The sequence below is a fragment of the Stegastes partitus genome, unplaced genomic scaffold (assembly GCF_000690725.1).
Source record: "Stegastes partitus isolate 25-593 unplaced genomic scaffold, Stegastes_partitus-1.0.2 Scaffold31, whole genome shotgun sequence".
In the NCBI taxonomy this organism is placed as follows: Eukaryota; Metazoa; Chordata; class Actinopteri; family Pomacentridae; genus Stegastes; species Stegastes partitus.
Genome location: NW_007577762.1, coordinates 980,862 through 1,001,366, shown reverse-complemented (window position 1 = coordinate 1,001,366; position 20,505 = coordinate 980,862). Strand labels below are relative to the sequence as shown.

Genomic DNA, 20,505 nt, shown 5'->3' with positions numbered 1-20,505 from the left:
TGATTTAAACTTTGGTCCCTTAATACTGCCAAATTCAAAACTGCCCTTTTTGTCTGATTAAAAACTACTACTAATATTTCCATAGAGGATAGCAAAATTAATCACCCTAGTTTTTCCATTATAATTGGATTAAATATGAAGAAATACCCAAGCAGCACTTGTATCTGAAGTTAGTACCAACTAAGACGAAAGCAGTATATACCTGAAAGGACAAATGTGGCCTGATGCATATACAAGCACTGTGAAGACAACAACTGCAGTATTAAGACAACTCGTCAATACAAACACAATCTCCCAAGATGTGTGCTACCAGCAGACGATCAATGTAACAATGTGTCCAGTGTAAGCCGGCGGTCAAACAGCACAAGTTGCAAAGAAGGCATTCAATCCCTATTTTAAGAAGATCAACAAGACAAAACCAGTTGCATCAACCCTCTGAGCTCATTCTGCTGACTCCACTGAACAATAAAAAGTGACTGAACTGAATTGATTCCTGTTGTCATATTATGTAATGCAAAGCCAATGTTCAAACAGCCAGCCTGCATAAATGACCCGTCCATCTCATTCAGCCTGCTGCAGCCATCAGGAGGCTTTTGATGTACTGATTCAAGAAGAGAGACGCTGTCACTAGTAAAAATATGATTGCCCCATATCAAAACTATTTCCATGAGGGAGAAGTGATATGTGACGCATTAAAATACTGAAAAAAATTCTAATTGAAAACCACACATTCTGTATAATTTAATTATATTGGACCTAAAACACCAGGAAACCTTGTTATTCTGTATTCGCATTAGCAAGTAGACATAATGACTTTATATCTACAAATGTCAAGACAGTGTTCCAAAAACGTTTCAGTTCAGACAGGGTGCAGAAACAAACCCTTTGGAGCTAAAATAGAATTCCATTATCACAAAAGCTCCAATCATTCAGGGTTTAGAAGATAATAGATATTATCCAACCATAGTTCTAACACAGGTGTTTTGCTGATACTACATACAAATCTGTTCTGTGTATTTTTTCAAGTTCACAGACAATGATGAGAAGATATATTTTGCAAGCATTGTATGTTGCAGCACTACAGAGTGTCATAACAAAGGTTTATACTACCTGATGCACCCCATCCAGCAAAATAAAATCTGTATATACAGTCAGAATAAGATATTAAGACCGCGAAATCTACTGAAATCTAAATCTTTACCACTTGACCATATAGCCATAATGAATTGGAGTCTCACACAGCAGCAACACAAGAAAACCTGTCAAGCTCTCCACAGCACTGGAACAAAAAGTACATAACGAAGGTCAAATTTTGATATTAAAACTACTCCACTAAAACATGTCCTCACTTTTCTTTCTCTTGCTACTCAAGTTTGACACCCAACAACAAATCACCCACCATCTGAGAGGAGGCAATCTGTATGTCACTCTGCTATGAACTGCAGAGAAATTTCCAGCAGGTTTCCTGAGGCGTTCAAATAAAATGAGGGATGTCTTACCTTGTTGGAGATCAGTGGGCTTGTAGGTGGTCTGGAGCGGGCCGGACCATGGCCGGGGCCAGCAGAGGTGACTTTTACTGGTCCAGGGCTGGTTGGACTGAGATGAAAGTTCAGAGAGAGAGGATGTCTAGAGGTACACTCAGGAAAACTACCAGTAACTACATTGTACTGTCTATACCTAAGATTGTTGTTGATTGACTGAACACAATTCAAGTTGTGAATTAAACTATTTTCTGTGTATTAATCTTAGTCACTGTCTGGGCATTTTTTATTCTTTACATCGCCACATTTTTACTCACTGTGGGTTAAGTTTTTTACTGCAGTATAAAGTTCTGCATCTTTAATGTAAACAGCAAATTAAACAAAATGGAGACAATACGTTCAGAATTTTTCTAAATGCCCACAGGTGTTTCCAAAACTGGAAAATGGGGGCTTTACTTGTTACAGATTGATTGATAGATACATAAGCTAACAACTTTTGCAAACTAAGTGTTTTTCAACAACAACAAAAAAAAATTTAAAGAGACATGTAGAATAAACTGATGTTGATTAAACACATGACACATTCAGACCCTCGGAAAAGGAAAAAAAGTCTGACAATTCTTTCTGTTTTTACAGTTTCTTGTTACAAGTATAATTAGGACATGGTGTAATTTTGACAACATTCTAAAAAGCATGTGCTTTTCAAATCTGTCTGCAGGTTTTGAGCTTCAGAGCGACTAACACCAGGGATTTTAAAAACGTTTCTTGCATTGGCCTTTGTGCTTCATTTTTGGTGGAAGTAAACCAGCTATTTAGCATGAGCAGCATAGGTTCAGTACAATAGCCAATTAAAAAAGAACCTCCTGTAATACTTCAGCTTTTATTAATAAGAAACAAAGAAAAAACTCTTGTTTTGTCCAGATGTGTAGTGCTAATGCTTCATTGCTTTCGTATTCCCTAGTGAATTTCCCAGAGTTACATTATCAGCTGAGTTTGTTAAAATATCACTAACAGTTACGTGTTAAACTACAATGACAATTAAAATGTATTTTCATGTTACTAGAAGTTGAACTGAAGAAAATCCATTTTTGGACATACCTAAGATGAGGTCCTTTGTTCAGCTGCCCAGGTGGACTTGTGGGACTGCGGCTACTGAAGGTAAACTTTCCATAGTTGGGGCTCGTTGGACTCAGGCTGGGAGTAACTTTGCCCAGTCCGGGGTCCTTGGGGCTTGTAAGAGGTGGAGAGACTACGGTAGCGTCTGTGACTCTGCTGAGACCCGGACTGGTGTTTGGAGTGGTGCTGCTAGGCGTAAGTTTGTCTGGAGTAGTTGGAGATACAAGGCCTTGGATGGTGCCGGAGACAAGGGCGGAGACCGTCACCAGATTGAGGTCGGGGGAAGCAGAAAGGCTTTGTGGACTGGTAGAGCTGTCTGAAGTGCCGCCAGAGCTAGCAGCAGTAAGATGTGGTTTAGATCCATTCAATACAACTCCAGGAGATGTTTTAATGGAGCTAGAAGGGGTCTGTACACTGCTGACACCGAGGGAGGTTGCACCAGAGGGAGAAGATGGTTTAGAAGTGTCTGCTACCACTGATGTGGAGGTTCCAGGCTGGACAGGAGGAAGAGGAGCACGATATTTGACTTTGACTGACTGAGTTGTGCTGGACTGTGTTGTAGGGGACGATTGCTTGGTTGCAGGTATTCCCGATGGGACTGGAGGGGCAGGGGACTTGATTGATCTGGGTTTGGGGGTCAGCGGTTTGGTTTGGGGTGGTCCACCAGAAGCCTGGGGGCTCAGGGGAGTCGTGGAGGGCTGTGGCTGGGTTGAAGGTTCTGCTGGCAGGTTGCAGGAGGCACTGAGTTTCCCAGGACCATCTAACTGATCCGCAGAATGCTTGCTGTCTGCAAGGATTGTCAGCTCATAGTACTCCTGGATATCTGGAGAGAACAGGATAGATTAGAGTCACGATGAATGACTACAAGGTTTAGTGATTTAGTAAATGAGAATATGATATATTGCTGAGATGGATGAATAATTGAGTACATGACTGTATAGATGAAAGTCGAACTAATTACATAATAAAATCGATGAAAACAATGAATGCAAGTCAGGTTTTCTCTGAACGATACAGAGCAGTAACGCTGATTAAAACAAAGTTAAATTGATTACCAATAATGCTTCCAGACATTTACACTCATCAATAACAAACTCCAAGAACATTTCCTACTTTAAAAATTCAATATGTAAGATTTTGAACATAAATATAACATTCCTATAGCAGCAAACAACTATGTGCTATGAAGATATAGTGGAGTAATGGCATCCTTAGCAGAGACTGAGGTCACACTCAGTATGTGTGTGTTGAAATTTAAGCTACATGTTCTATGTTTTGATAACCTGTCCGGCTGCGTGTGCATGTTAGTGCATACTAGCACATGTATGTCCGTTCCTTTGAAAGCGCTGGCTCTCCCCGTGTTGATAACAAGACTGACGCTGTCCCACACTATGCGATAAACGCAGACGTACAGTCTGAAGCATTGCGCTGTCCTCTGCTCTCTGTTTTACCATGTTTGGTCCCTTCGTCGTGTGTCATAGTAAAACAGACACACACAGAGCAGAGTGGAGGAGATACAGGTAAGGTGAGGATAACACTACTTGAGTTGACAATAAGTCGTTATTGTCATTTAATGTATTTTGCAATGCTAGCATGGGCTAATGGTTGTTGCAGGATTGTTTTTTTGTTGGCCCTCGTGCACACAGTCTTTCTGGTTGGCACCTAAACACGGACAAAAGGGGGAGGTTTGGTCAACATTCATTTGTTTTAGTCTGAAATACTGGTGCTCTAGTGCAAAAAACAGTAGTTCTACATGTTGCATAACACAGCTTTATGCTCTGACAAACCTTTGTTGCTTTTTTTTTGTTTTGTATCATGATAAACTAAAAATCTTAGGATAAAGAGAAAAGTTAAATGAACTAAATGAGATATTTTTTGCTTGATCTATAAGCAGGCAATGAAAAAAACAATATATGGACTTATGTTTTATGGAGTAAAATAATCAAATGATAAAGCCCTAAAGAAGTGTTCCAAATACAGACGCTCTTAATTACTACTGGATATTGCACATAAAATCTTTCAGTTGCAAGCAACACTAAGCCGATGACAAAAGTCCCTAATTTTCTAAGTACACTAGTAAAGAAACCAAATGAAAGATAGCTAATACAATCAGGACATCTAGTGGCAGCATACGGATACTGTCACCATAGTTACACAGAAAAGTGCCTCCTGAAGTATCCTGGCTTCCCCACCTAAAAAGGTTCATCCCACTGTCATTTCCTTTTTGAGATGTAAGCACAGTGACAGAACGTATCAGTGACTTATGATCAGAGGTTTCACTTCCCCCTCTCTACAACTGACAGGCAGTTCTGCATTAAATCTGTGAGCTCAGGTTGCCAAATCGGGCAAGTTTGGTGGTCATAAAAGAGATGACGAAGAGGAAGAAAAAAGAGGTACTCATAGTGGGAATAGGTTGCAGAGTAATGTACAAAAAGAAGAGTACAAAAATGACTTTAAAACACGCATTCATGATGGAATTACCAGTATAGTAACAGAGAGACACATCCTTGCCTTCATGACAAGTGGGAATCAATAAAAGATTCTGCATATTAAACACAACAGGGACAGCACTGTTTCACAATACAACTTTTAACACATCTAACAGCTCGGTTAAAGGTCGAAACCACATTTAAAAACAGGAACTCAGACTCATGCAGGCTCATGCTCACAAAACAGAGACAGGCGTGTTCCTGTGAGAGTTAAAGGTGTGGGTGGAGCACTGAGCAGGTGGGACCAGGAACTAAGAACCAGTTTGGCGTCATGCACATAACCACACAGACACACATGTGCCTGGTATTTTTCTTTCAATAAGCTACAGCTAAATACTAGTTAGAATGTTAACTGATTGGAGGAATTTCTACACTGCACATTTGCAACATGCGTGTCTATGTGCTACAAAGAACTCTGTGTTGTCTGTGACAGCCCATGACACATCTACATGTGTGTGCTCTGATCTCCATTTCCTGGTTACCAGTCATGAGACTGGCCAGCTCAAACATCTTGTCGACACTATGACCACTACAGTGAGCAAACATACTCTCTTTGTCTTGTAATCAGTCCAGCATTCTGTCTGCAGACACATTTTACTACTGTTGGACAAAAACATAGGAATGTTCCTGCCTTCAAGCTTTCTTATATAGTCTGAAGCCCACTGCATCATAACAAATAGACACACAGCTCCATTGATTGTTGAGTCCTTTGATTGACAAGACATGCCAATCTGTAAAACATGGACAAACAAACCTGGCTGTCGCAACACTTCATTCCTGCATGATTTAATGTAAACTACTTCTCTTAGAAAGCAAAAAGGCAATGTTTTGGTTGAATTAACCTTTTACTGGAGCGTAGCAATGCTGATTTATATACCTTGAGCTCCAGTAAGACAAAATATGCCCCAGGGCAGGAAATTGGGCACATGTAAAGATCAAAATGATGCTAAATTTGCTTTAAATTGCATTTAACATTCAACTAAAAACAGCCCACACACAGCATCACTTCACCTTCAGTATTCTTTCAAGTTTTCCCATAATCTAGAAATCACCTGATAAAAGGTGAGCAAATTTTCTTACCAAGAAGAGCACTAAAGAGCTGGCTTTGGAAGACATTGATGACTCGGTCCAGAGACTGCTGCAGCTGGCAATCCTCCTCCGTGAAGGCCCGTTTGGTCGGGTTCTGCTGTCTCTGGTCTAGCTTGGCTCGATACTGCTGGAGCAACTCTAGGGCTCGCTGAGCATCTAAACACAACACATACATACATAAATAAGCAGCAAACTTATTTTTTTCCACATAAGAATGATAAAATTCTCTGAGCATACTTAAGAAGAGACAAGTGATTAGGTACTGCACGTTAAAAGTCAGCTTTATGAAGTAGTTTACAGGTAGCTGGAGGCTCACTCACCCATCTAACTGACTCAAAAATAGAGTTTAGAGTGACAGTTACAGTCGTCCTCAAATTTATTATACCCTTCCATTAAAGAAAAGGCAAAATTCACAATGGTCACTCTAATAACTAGAAACTGAAAAAAGCAATAATATATATATTTTTTTTTTTAAATGCTAAATTATACTTTAGTGAAATAAGATATTGCTTTTGAATTGTGGTTTAAAAGAATAATTAAGAAACAAAAAGCAAAACTGTCCCAGACAAATTAGAGCACTTTGCTGATGAGCAGTGGACCAAAATCAAAATACCTGTCAACAGGTGCAGAAGTCTGATTGAGAGTTACAGAAAACACTTGATTGGCTCAAAGGATTGTTCAACAAAATATTAGTTTACAGGTCCCATCATGCTTGTTTTTTGTTGTTGTTGTTTGTTTGTTTGTTTTATTTATTTATTTATTTATTTTTGGGGGGGGGAGCTCTGTTCAATCACAATTCAAAAGCAATGTCATGATTTTCATTCAATTTTTATTTATTATTACTTTGGTCTATTTCAACTTATCTCAGTGACAGCTGTTTTTTCCTTCTTTAATGAGAGGGTGTGAATATATTTGAGGACGGCTGTATATGTCTTTCCATGGGAACAGTAGATAAACTGTATCTGTGTGCAATTTATGGATTGAAAACTGCAATTCAGTTTTATTGCCCTGTCTCTATGTTGCCCTGACGCCCTCGTGCTGAAGGGCATCAGGGCAATTGAGTTAACGTAGTAAAGGAAGGTGCAGACTGCATTCCAGTCTCTCTGAACAGCTGATTAAACCGAAACTAAGCATGCGAGCGTTTAACTTAACGCATACAGGTTTTTTTTTTTAGTATGGAAAGATGTCAAAACATTTAGTTCACAGCAAATCATGGAGTTCTATGTGCGCTAATCACTCGCAACGATCTTTATTGATAGCCTTCGGCATGAAATTATCCATGACAAGTCAAAGCAGCTAAAGTGTCGCTTTGTGAATAATATCCACGCCGAATTTACAACATTGTCGAACAAGTTACTGAGAGTTGTTGAGTAGTGTTGTACAATGTACGTGCGCGTACTTATAAACAATTCAGGCTTAAATTAAAGCGTTTTTAAACCAGCTTCGTGCTGAGAGGAGAGGAGCGCCTCGCGGAGCTACACGAACGCAGCCCGTAGGAGTGCTTAAAACTGATTTGTTTGAACTTATTTCTTGAACAAAACGAAACAAAATATCAGGGGAATAAACTTCAAAGGTGGAAATAAACAACGAAGAAGCATTTTTTTGTATTATTTACCTTTCTGTCGCACAGGCATGGTGGCACGCTCGGTCCTCCTCCTCCTCCTCCTCCTGCCCGGGGCTCGCTGTCTGTTATTACAGATGTGTGCGTCTGTCCCGCCGCAGCCTGCTGCCAAACTGGGACGCCGAACTGTCACCACCACGGCGGCAAGAAAAAAGCAACAACCTGTCGTGTCGTTAAAAGAAAATAAAACTTGATAAAAGTGTTTCAAAAAGAAAAGAAGAAAAAAAAAAGTTGGACAAAAAAAAAAGCGACGCACGCGCTGTCAACAATAAACGTTGACGGACGTCGCGTGGACTTAGAACCCGGAGATGTGATGTTGCTAGCTTAGCTTTTCTGTCTCTCTTTCGCTTTAAGTCTCTCTTCGGGCAAAACTAGTTCTCCATTTCTTCATCCAGGTGACTCAAAACGCCGTCCGACCGGTTAGGCGGTCCTGTGGGATGAACACACTCTCTCTCTCTCACACACACACATTCATGCACTCGCCTCAAAACAGCAATAAAGCAGGTTTGAGAGGCTCTCGATAAGAAGCTTGTGTCTTGGAGGTATTGTCATGCTAAACAGCCATATTGTGCGCAGTGGATGAAAGCCCGCTCTATTCTCGGGTGTGTACTGGATTCACATGTAATCCACTCAACGCTGAGGGTAGATTTTTGGGTTTTACAGATACTGATCCGACTCCCACATTATATCTGTACCTCCCATCCCTTGTTCTCTTTAGCTCTTACTGCTAAATTGTGTTTGTTTTATTCCATACAAACGCACGAAAAGTACAAGACAAAGGGGTTTAAATTGCAGTGTCACAAGTGTAACTCCAGCAGCAGTTCAAGCAAGTTCATCCCTGTGTGGGTTTAGTGGGCTTGCCATTGTAAATTGTGTATTTTGATGAGCAAATCAAAATCATCCTCTAACCAAAGCTTATCCCTTTGCACAGACAGTGTACGTGTCACCTCTGTTTGGTGAGGTGTGGGCACAAAAACTAGGGAAAGATCAGGGGTTGGGTCAACATATTGGATTTTTGTTGTCATGGTTGAGACAACAAACACACAGCTGAGGCTATGGAACAAACACGGGTAAAAGAAACACTGAATACTGGTTTAAAACAGGAAACGTATAGCATGTCCTGTAATGTTTTGTTGACCCATACATCCACTCCGACCTCTTCCTTGGGTCTTGATTGTTGTTTTTTTCTGCTGATGCACAAGCAGACTGCTGTGGACACCACAGACTTGTAGCTATTGTTATTTATACTACAGTGCTGCCTATTTATTATCACACTCTCGGTCCAGGATGGATTTATGACCATATCTGGGATATTCCAATGAGCGGGCTTCAAGATGGCGGCGAGTTTGGGTGTGAAAACTAGCCTAGGTGCTGGACCAGCCCGATCTACATGGCCTACACGAACTTAGCATGTATTTGGGAAATAAAGTATTTAACTAAAGAAAATATTTAGGTTTACTTAAACGGAGCTTTATGGTTTTGTTTCAGTGAAATTTCACCTTTGTCGGTACGAAAAGCCACCCCATCAATAAAAGTTATTTCCTTTAATCAGACGGCATACAGAGGAATAACTTGTCATGATTAGCTAGCTGAGCAGTTCAGTTATGAGTGGTCTGCAACAATGCAGCTCTCTTTGATGTGCCCTAATTAATGTTGGACAGTGTGTGAATAACTCAGTGAAGCAGATCTTAGGTGAGCAGGTAATTGATAAACAAACACATTGCCTTCTGCGGCTGACCAGGGTGTGATAATCTGCCATGCATCACCGACACTGAGCCATAACGATCAGCCGACCGTGACTTTAAACGGGCAAAAGTTATTCCTGAAATCAATTTCAGGGAATTTTGTTATGACAAAAACCGTGATTCTGACATTATTTTATGACAATAAATGGGCTGTTTTACTATAGGTTATATAGGATTCAGCTAAGCTTCACTCAGGTGTTCTTCTAAAAAAGGGACAGTTGTGACGTTAGCTGTCTGTCAGGGATTTGCTCAAATACAGAAGCTAACTGCTAGGGATAGTTAGATTGCAGTGTCCTGTTTTCTACTTAAACACAAAAGACACAAATTGGCAAAATAAGATGCATTTGGGCTCAGTCCTTATGCTAAGCTACGCTAAGTACATCTGACAAATCAGTGCATTTCACCAAGTGATGGACTGTATTTTTTTATATATTTTGCACGAATGGCAAGTTTATTTGAATTCTTCTGATAATGTGGGTACAAGGTCAGCATATATTAACTGTACAGACAGCCGTCAGAGTCAAAAGAAAAAACAAAGAAACAGTAATCAGGAAAATTAGAAATTCAAAGTTCCTGTGTGTCGGACACATCCTGTGTCTGTGGACAGTGGAGCGGTTGTAGGGACACTTCATCAGCACAGCACACATGCGCAGACAGCAGCTGAATGCAGGTCATGAGCTCAGTCTCTGGTATTGTTATCGATCAGGTCACAAGAGGTTATTGACTGCTTTGGTGGCTGCACAAAAACTCTCACTCAGTATCTCTTACACATGGCAACACTCACACTAATTCCAGGATAATATATGAGTCAGTGTGGGGAGAAATGCATGCATGATTGTGTAAGTGGGTTGCTCACTCAGCACACAGAAGTATCTTTTTGTCCAAAGCAGTGTGTAAAAGACAGAGTAAAGAGGAAAGAGAACAAAGGGGCGTCATTCTGCTTTTGCCAGTGCGTGCATTAGTGTGTGTACAGTGTTGCGCTCTATTGTTTATTGTCGGCCTGTACCACAGTAAGCGGAGTTGTTCTACAGCGGGCACTGATGCCAGGAGGACGGTGGGGAATGGTACAAGTCACATTCAGGGGAGAGGTTTAGGCAGTGATAAATATCTGATTATAACGCAGCTTCCTATTATGTACTACAGTGGTGTTCTCATTGCTTTGATGCTGTTTTTCTGTCTGTTTGAACACTTTATGCACTATGTAAAGCACGCTAAGTCCCCTTTGTGTATGCAGCGTGTTATACAGTTCAAGTCGTCTTGCTTGCACTGTGTAAAAGTGAAGTCAGCAGTAGTACAATAAGTTCTCAGATACTTTTCTAGTGTAAAAATATGCACAAATAAATTTACAATGTGCTCATTCTGCAGAAAATATGCTAAAGTGAGTTGACTCGAATGTAATTATTCCCACATCACTGGGTATTTTAAATAAAATCCATCATATTTTATAAGCAGCTGATGTGTTGTAAAATCATAATAAAAAAAAGTATAATCAGATGTATGTAAAAGTCTGAACACATGGGCAAATGACATAATTTGTTGAATTTTGAACTGGCTGATGTTCCTGTGATGGTTTTTAGAGACCAACATTCGACAAAGACTAAAAGTTACCCTCTTGCAAATATTTTATAGTATGATGTTCAAGAGTCCCTCTGGTGTAAGGTAAGTTTTTTTTTTTTTACCATTACAGGTCAATTTGATGTTGTCAATACATTACAAATGAGCAAAATCAGCAATCAATGTCGTAACCGATTAGTTCCACCTTAAAACTGCAGTTTACCAATGATGGTCTCAAAAACAAGGATTCAGGTTCCAGAGTTTCATACATAACAATCCTGTCAACTTGCAGAGTGGAGATTTCTGTATCAACATTCCTTCTCACGGTAGGTTTCCAGTTTAACGTGTGACTGAATTACTTCAGTGTTACAACTTGCCATTGTGTAGCATGTTTGAGCAGAGTTCTAGGCGAGCTGGTGTGCTCGAAATGCAGCGAGTGGTGGAGAGTTGAGAGAGGCGGGGGGCTTCATAGATCTGTACAAGCAATGTTGTACATCTGAGCCAGTTTAAGGCAGGGTGTGACTATTTTCAAGGGGAAATCTTTAAAATATTTAACTTTAATACACATAGATGACTTTACAGGGGGTTTAATCAGCGACAGAAGAGGAAGTTCAAACTCACAAAGGTCAAAACAACACGTTAACTTCTTTACGTTGACGCCTACCGAATGCTGATTGAATGAGTACATTGGCGAAGTGGGGGTAGAATTTAGCTGGCCTAAATAATTGAATGTCTTTGTCATTAATGCACATTATCGGATAATGTAAGTAAATGAAAGGTGGAGGTGTAGTCCAGAGAGGACAGGATGGTCAAGAGCAGTAAGAACCTCTCTCATTGTTTAAACTACACTTTCCAAATGGAAATGATGGCTGGTTTCAGGGTTTGTCTCTGAACGAGCTCAGGGGGAAATCCCAGAAAAAGCAATGTAATTATTCCCAATCAATAACTGATAATTTCCTCCGGTGTGTATGTAGAAGGCAGTAAGATTTTTATACTTACGATAATAGTCATGGTTTTGGTAGACTCTGGAAGACACTCTGTTTGTGAGGAGGCCGGATAAAGTCAGCGGTCCCTCTGTGATCCACAGATCAGATAAGTGTAAGGGATAGATGAGATGGAAGGATGGAGAGGGATGAAGAAGAGTCAGGTTGTTAGACTAATGGACAGACACACAAAGGAGCATCTGCTGAGATGCTGAGAGGCTCTGCTGAGTTAATCCGTACAGGAGCAGAGGTGACTGTAATCTCCCACAGACGTACACAGGCCCCTTATTTATCCATCACTTCCTTTACTTACCTCATCTCTTACTATATCCTTTACCCTTTTCATATCTGCCCCTATTGCTGTCTGCCTTAGTTCCTTCTTCCATTCACTCCTCTTGTCCTTCTTTCAGTGCAGTGTCACTTTCCTTCCTCCTTTCTGTTTTTTCCCCTCATTTTGGACTCTGCATTTCGTAAATTCTTTTCATTCTTTCTTCGTCCCTCTCATTCTTTCCATTGTCTCTTCCTTTCGTTTCCTCTACAGAAAAAGCAGACAGAGAGACATCTCATTCCTCCTAAAGACAGACTGCAGTGCACCAGAAGAAGCCCATATTACCAATAGTGACATTTTTATTATTTGTACAATAGAGACTTTAGTACATTATTCAAAACACTTCTTATATACTGAAAAAATGGTACGTCCCAAAGCCCAAAATGGCTCCAGTATAATCGCTGCACAGCATTTTTTCAATTTTATACATATATTATTTTTTGTAAAAACTGTATCTTAAATAGTATGTACAGATAGCGTCTGCAAAATGCATTCTAAACACATGATATATATTATATATACTTCGGCAATTACATTTCTCCGCATTAATACTCAAACTTAAAACTGGAAGGATTTCAACTTGCATGTGCAAATAAATAAAGAAATAAATAGTTCTGTTAAATCGTCACTAAAATTTGTCCAACTTATAACTCGACAGCGTTTCTCTCTTCGGAGGTCAAAGTACTTTTTGTCACACAACAGAAGAAGCAGCATTCAAGTTGGGTAGGTGTAGGTACTGCAGAAAGCATGAGTACATTCACAATCAATATGAGTCATTTTAAATTGGATTTCATTCACAGCTATGTACAGTGACACCGTCCTCATTTGTTCAGCTCTTATGTAGTTTAAACACATAGAAAATGACTGTTTTTATAGTCATATACATATATATATAATATATATTTGTATAACACAAATTCACAATTACAGTAGAAATACATTTTATACAGTTTGGATAGTACATGTGTAGGTCTCCAAGTCATACTGTGCGTACTTCCATCCATAACTTTGTTATAAGTGTCATTATAAAATATCACAATTTTTGAGCAAAGCTAAGGTATATCAATATATTTAGAAAGAATTACCTGAAACATGTAGTAAAAAATAATTATATTATCAAACCTTTTTCTCTGTTCTCATCGCAATATCTTTGATATTTCAAACTCTAAATAGGGTCGGGTGGGTACCTGTGGTTAAATCTCTGAACCACCTGATTAAACTGTGCCATTTTGTGTCCTTTGTGTTGAATTAACAGAAATCTAATGCTTAATAGGAGAGCTGACACAAAATGCGCACAGTATGTCATGTCAAGTAAAAAGCAAAGGACAGCGAGGCATGTTGTTTCGCTCTGGATGAAACATCAGATGTTTTACAGAACAGAACAAAACTCACTGTCATGAAATGTCTTCAAGACGTGTTGCATTTGCACAAAGACAGAAAATGAACATCTTTACTCTTATTTGTGTTACGTCTGTCATGTCAATACAACTTAGGATAGACCACACTGCCATGGCTCCAGCTTTGGCCAGAAACCTCCTATAAAATCTCACATTCAGTATCCAAGTGTGTCTTTTTTCCTGCTCTATTTATTATCTAACTTCAACTACAACCTGACTTTATCTACATTTCGCAACAAAGTCAGCTGATCTAAATTTCACTGCACACTCTTAGTGTCTATATTCATCTCTTCAGGTTACCAAAGTTACACCGAAAATTCAAGTGTAACAAAAAGCAGATGAGATCTTTCCCTGATTGTCTAAGGAGGGAAAATCAAGTCACTAACACCGTGTGTTACACCTTACTCATCATTGTAGGGACACTCTTTTCCCTTGTTGCTTTCCACAGGAAGGCCAGAGGTTAGGACACTTCAGCAGAGCAGATGCTTGCTGACACTTGATTCGAAGCTGGGCCAACAGGTAAAAACCAGTTTCCCCGCTCACTAAAGCCACACTACTGCTCTCGCTGTGTGCACGTCAGATCTGGGCCACAAAGAAGTAAAGCTCTAATGATGTGGGCCTGTTTAAATACAACCAAGGAGCGGCAGAGGGTCCATATGGCACCAATAATAGAACATCGTTCTCACTGAAATTCAGTGCTATAATAGAGTCTTCTAGAGTGTAGAAACATCTAGAATAGAAAATGGCTGGCTGTCAGTGACCAATGATATGAAAGCATGCTGTGACTGTATCATACAACACAAACACCTAGAAAGGGATGTGGCATTGCTGTGACAAAGACTTCAAAAGATGGCACAGATATTATTAATGGTGTTCAGTGTGAGTGTGAATGGTTTTATAATAGAACTTGTATTCTAAAATTATAGTCAGGGCTTCATTATGCAACAGTTACCAAGTGTTGTGTATGGGGACACAGAAGTCTTTGTGGGTGTGTTTTGCCTGTTAGTTCATGTGCATGGCAGTGTGTGTGTAAACATTAGCATGACTTGGTCGATAGATGGCACTGCAGGACAAGCTAGGCTCTGCTGAAAAGCTCAACGGGCTGAGCCTCAGAAATATTGCTTTAGCTCTTTTCAGCACAGCTGTGCAAGCAACAGTTTCCTAAACAAATAAACAAAAAAACAAGTAGCAATGATGAACTATGAAAAGTGTTTTCTATACAGATAAAATAGTGATATACTTTAGAAAATCATCCATTTGGAGAAATGATCCCTGTATGTTCACAGGAGAGAATTCAGAATATAGTTTATCAACAATAATTATAATAATCATAAACTTTTAGAGCTGTCTGTTCAGGCCCCAAGGAGAGAGCAGCTCTGGAAAGCTGAATCTCTATATATGTACACAAGGCAGAAAGTCTTAAGTTTTCAATTTCTGTACACTGGAGGCAATATTACCTGCAGAATTGAACAAAAGACAGCAGAAAGGAAAAAAACACAAGATGGCAAAAGAAAGAGAAGAATTGAGAAGAAAATAAGGTACAAAAGAGGGACAAAAAGAATAGAAGACAGCAGAGAGAGAGAAAAAAAAAAGGTTTAACAGAAGAACAATGAAGAACATGTGCTACACCAAACAAATCATTTATCATCTACCATGGACAGCAAGAAAAAGGCAGTGGAGAAAAGCAAAAAATACCCCAAAACTCTAACTAACCAACAAAAACAAACTACTCAGACTGACTGATCAGATGACTGCCTAATTAACAAACCAACCACAAAATCCAAACTGCAGCAGCCCTGTAGGGACTCAAAGTGTGGAGTCCTCTTGTGGTCCGTCCAGCCGTCGATCAGGTCCCTGACCGCCGGTAGACAGAAGAGCCGATATGTTTCCTATGGTACATTTGGCACTGGTATTTGCCTTTGGTCCAGCAATAGGCAAATAAATGTCTGTGTGTTCCCCTAAAAAGGTAAAAAAGGCGGCTCATTTTCCAGTTCCACGAGCCTCCAGCGGAGGGCAGGTGGGGTGGCGTGGGATGGCGATGAGCAGAGAAGAGAAGCGTTGTTGTATTTGTTTGTTTGTTTGTTATAAAACTATTTCTAGCGCGTGCTGCTGTCTCTCAGAACCACCAAGTCCACCGTCCGCTGGAAACTCTTCAGCAGAGAGACGGCGGTCTCGTGCTCCATGTGTAAAAAACTATGTCCGTTAGCCTGCAAGGCAAACACGCAGCACAGTCAACAGCATGTGTGTGTGCATGTATGTATAGAGGTATGTGTGCTGCAGTTTTTTCCATACACATGTCTATGTGTGAGTGTTTGTGGGAGGATGGAGGGTCACTGCCATCATTATCTCAGTAACACATCACTGTTGGGGAAAAGAGAGAGAAGAGGAGGAGCTACACAGTCATGCTGTAGAAAGAGAAGGGGTAAAGACAAAAAAGGGCTTTTAGATGAGTTCATCCAGCTAAACTGTACATCTGTGGAGAGAAGATGAAGGGGGGAGGAGAGAGGGGAGGAAAACATGAAAGGAACAAGACATGAAGGGAGGGTAAATCTATTACAGGAAAGCGCTGACATCTCATTTTGACCTCAAAGCACAATCCTTACTCTTTGCTTTAGGGTTTAAATGTAGGACAATTAAAAAAAAAAAAAAAAGTTCAGCAAATATCAAAAAACAAAAAAATGCACGTTCCACAGAGAAAGGGTGAGATTTTTACTTGTTCTGTTTAGGGTTTATTGATTCAGTTTGACTAATTAACATGGTAGCTCCATGGAGGGTGTTGCCTCAAGAAAATAATCCTGCAAGGTGTATCAGAACATCATTTAAAATCATGTTATTGTAGTAATGCACCAAAATGTATTTATGTTGTTCTCAGGAAAAAAAAAAAGTAACATACTGTGCTTAAGCCTTAATGCAAACTGCAGTATTCAGTTACTTTCAGTGTTGAGACCAACGTCACATTCAAAGTGACTGCGTATGTAGAGCAGAGATGTTGTGATGTATTGGACCGGAGAAGCAGCTTGAGAGCAGGAATTTAAAAAAAAAAAAAAAAAAAGAGAAATATCGGTAGAAAATGGAGTTAGGTGAGCTGGAAATATCTAAGAGGCAAGCAACACTTTTAGTATAAGGGAAAGGTTTATGGTTTATGGTGAGGACAAAGCACTTTGGTTTGTACCTGTCATTATAAACACACACAAAAGCAAAAAGAAAAAGTTAAATATATATATTTATATATAAAAGACAATGATGGCCATATACATACAACAGAAGTGAGTGCATATCTACACAATGTCACTTAAATGTCAATTGATTTAATATTTTATCACCTTTTAGTAGCTGTATTTCTTCTACGTTAAATAACAGGGTATTTGCACATTTGTAAAATGAAAAACTAACAGTTTGGATTTACATTATTACAAATACAGGCCCCACACAAGGAGCTCACTGCAACAAAAGCTAGTACATCTCTTATTACTGAGATTTAAATCTTTTATTTTCTAATAAGTCGTATATCCAGCTTTGTCTTGGATTTGTGATGACAAATTCAATCTTCCTCAGTATGGAAGATATCAGGGCAGAACAAATTTCAGGAGAAATGTTCTGCTGATCTTCTTTTTCTTCTTCAGAAACTATTTACAGTTTTTACTTTTTTTCTTCTTCTATAGAACCTGGTGTGTGATTTTGGCACTGGGTTTTGGATCAATATCACAGCAGAATATTCCTTTTCTGCCAAGCCTCTGCAAGCTGGGAGTTATGTTGTCAGCCAGTATTTGAGATATCCAAAGACACACATGGCCATCTAGAAATGTCATCTTCCTAATACATTTTGCACTCATTCAGGCTCATGTCATCACACTCCCACCTCTGTGCTTCACTGTCAGGACTTTACTGTGGTAGTTCTGTTCAGGTTCTCCCCAGACATGCTGGACACCATCTGAGTTAAACAGATTTATCATGACTATGGTCTCATCTGACTGAAGCCTGTGGTCCTAGTGCTTATCAGCTGAACCTTGTTCAAGCATGGCTTTAGTTGTCAGTCCGTGGAGGTTGACGGTATCATTGTCCTTCATGCTGTCTGAATGCTCACAAGTAGCTTCTGTTTTTGGCATCACTTTTGGAGGACGACCATTGTGACTCTGATTAGTGGTACTATAACTTGTTCTCTACCTCCACATGTATTGTTCCAACTGTCTTTCCAATGACTTTCAGTTGGTCTCCAATCTTCCTGCATCCTTTTCCATTTTTGTGAAGTCTCATGTTTTTTCAGTTGCTCCTGCTATTCTTTGCCATGTGATGCCATGATGCAGACAGACAGTCACAGCCCATAGATCAAAACTGAGAAAGATCTGGTGCTCACAGGTTAACTTAGAACTATACTCATGCAGCTAGGCTAATTAGAAATCACAGCTGTACTGAACTTTGTTTCAGTGAACACAGGTGTATTCCCTTTTAGTGCACTGTTGAGTTTCTATTTTAGTGCCAGTATTTTCAATATAATCTTTTGAAAGTACTTGTTTTTTTAATTGTTCATGAGACAAAATAGTCTACTCGTCAAGTTAAAAACAATGCAAATACTGAGAGGTGATAGAATTTTAAATCATTTGGTATTCAAGTGCTGTTGCACAGCACTCACTTCTGTTGTATACTGTACTTATCAGGCTGAGTAAAAAACACTGCATATGTGTGTTTTAGCGCAACTGATACAGAAGTTTTAAAGCTGATATTTGGGGGTTTAAAAGCAGTACAAATGACATATCATCTTAGGCTACTCAAATCTACCTGTGATCTTTATATCAAAGGTTCATGGTTGTCATTAGCTAATAATAAATGAGAGCACATGGGATGGGGGGGGGTCATGCCTGATTTCTGCAGGGTGCACAGACAGAGGCAGAACATACACCAGGAAAATATTGAAGTCTGATTTGCTCTTCTTTACTAAATATAAACATCCAGTGAGGTAACACCAGCAAATGCCTTCACATGTGATCACTGCTGCGGCTCATCTCCGACTGTGTGCTGCAGTTGGATAGCCTGAGTATATGAGGGCAGATAAACTGTGGAAGACTTGTTTTTTTTCCTGCTGAATGTTCTACCTCACTGTTTCAAAAACATAAGGGAAGAGTTGGGGAGGGGTGAGGGAGGGCAGGATGTGGCTGTTTCTGGCCCATTTGATGACGAGTGAGAGGGTGTTACCTGCAGTATCTTGTCTCCGGGCTGCAGGGCAGAGGCGGCGGGCCCGTCATGCTGTACCCTAGTAACAAAGATACCCTATAAGTCAAAATGATACACCGTTAGGACAACACAGGGACACGATGGTTTAGAATCTTTGCCTTTCTCATCTCAATATCCACCCACCCAAAAAAAATCACATTTCTGCCAGAAATATACGGCCAGTTCACCAATGCATTCTCCTTGCTCTAAATTTGGAAAGGCATGCAAATGATGCAAATGTATTGTTTATACTGAGGCTGCTCATGATTCATAATGCTGGAACTTTAGTACTTTAAGGTACTTGAGTTGTTACAAACGCTGAGTGATACATTCCTCCCAAACATGTAAAAATGGTTTATCAGCTTTCTATACGGATATGGACTTGGCATAGAATAGACATGAGGTTAGAAAGAGAGAAAATAGATATACAGTCAATATTTAAAGAATATGAGAAGAAAAATAGGTGTGGGATGGGTTCTGACTAGGGGAAAGAAGTAGGTAGCAGGGAGGGCAGAAGAAATTTCATTCCCCTATATTTTCCTTCAATAACCCAAGGCAGAGATTGTAAAAACACCAACATCTTTTCACCGGGAGCTGAAAGATGTTTTTTGAACACAGAAAGTGTAGGACAATGCAGCTGCATCGACTCAACATGGTTCAACAGGTTGTGCATGTGTTGAACACACAAGAGTGAGCTTAACAGATAAATGTGCCATAGAAAAGTGACACGAGTTAACCAAGAACAGTATGATGTAGTAGTAACAGTGCAGCAGCACCTACATACTACAGTCTGTGAGTGAATGCAAGAACAAACACATATATTGCATGTTAAACTGTACATAATAGAAGTATTAGTGAAGTTAATATACACGGCGACATTGACATTTATACAGTGAGCCTCATACATGTAGACAGTCTAACAATTTGATAATTGGCAAAAAAAAACTGATTTAAATTTGTAAAAGTGGTGCATATATATAATCTGGATCGCTAATTTTTCCACTCTACTCCATTCACATCCTCCCAAGCACCGAGGAAGTGGACTTGTTCTGTCAGATCTTATATGGAGCTCACTATACACTACAAATGAGTTTGCTAGCAGCTGAAATTGCATTAGTGACAACAATAAAACATTTCTACAATATAAAGCAGTTGCACACAAAGCTGCATCAACGTGCAAAAACCTTCCATCTTCAAAATTTACTTTCTCATAAATCTGGGAATATATATCTAACTTTGAATTATTCGGACCACATGCCTGAAAACTGTTTTCTACACGAGTGAGAACAATGTTATCAATGAGTTGCACGAAAGGACAATATTGAGGATGGGGTTTTTTGCAGTCCAGTGATAACATGTACACAGGTTTCTCCAAAAGATGACAGTATGTTGGCTATCAGTGGCAGCTTAGTGTGCAACAATAGTATATCTCACAACAGCAAGAACAGAAAATTGGATTTTCAAATGATCGCGAGCCAGATCTGATGAAAAATC

General features: G+C 39.6%; 2 protein-coding genes across 2 annotated transcripts in view; both read right to left on the bottom strand.

The window, feature by feature from the left end:
* The window catches only part of LOC103370636 (disks large homolog 1-like), a 131,912-nt gene extending 119,494 nt beyond the window's left edge, over positions 1-12,418 (bottom strand). The window contains exons 1-6 of the mRNA XM_008299759.1: positions 12,392-12,418; positions 12,095-12,169; positions 7,791-7,958; positions 6,167-6,331; positions 2,580-3,420; positions 1,500-1,596 (exon numbers count right to left, since the gene is read on the bottom strand). Of these exons, the coding sequence (XP_008297981.1) occupies positions 1,500-1,596; positions 2,580-3,420; positions 6,167-6,331; positions 7,791-7,809 (1,122 nt within the window). The 5' untranslated portion in view covers positions 7,810-7,958; positions 12,095-12,169; positions 12,392-12,418. The remainder of the gene's footprint in view (positions 1-1,499; positions 1,597-2,579; positions 3,421-6,166; positions 6,332-7,790; positions 7,959-12,094; positions 12,170-12,391) is intronic.
* Positions 12,419-15,899: 3,481 nt separating this feature from the next.
* lrrc7 (leucine rich repeat containing 7) overlaps positions 15,900-20,505 on the bottom strand; it is a 47,950-nt gene continuing 43,344 nt past the window's right edge. The window contains exons 29-30 of the mRNA XM_008299770.1: positions 18,994-19,068; positions 15,900-16,010 (exon numbers count right to left, since the gene is read on the bottom strand). Of these exons, the coding sequence (XP_008297992.1) occupies positions 15,900-16,010; positions 18,994-19,068 (186 nt within the window). The remainder of the gene's footprint in view (positions 16,011-18,993; positions 19,069-20,505) is intronic.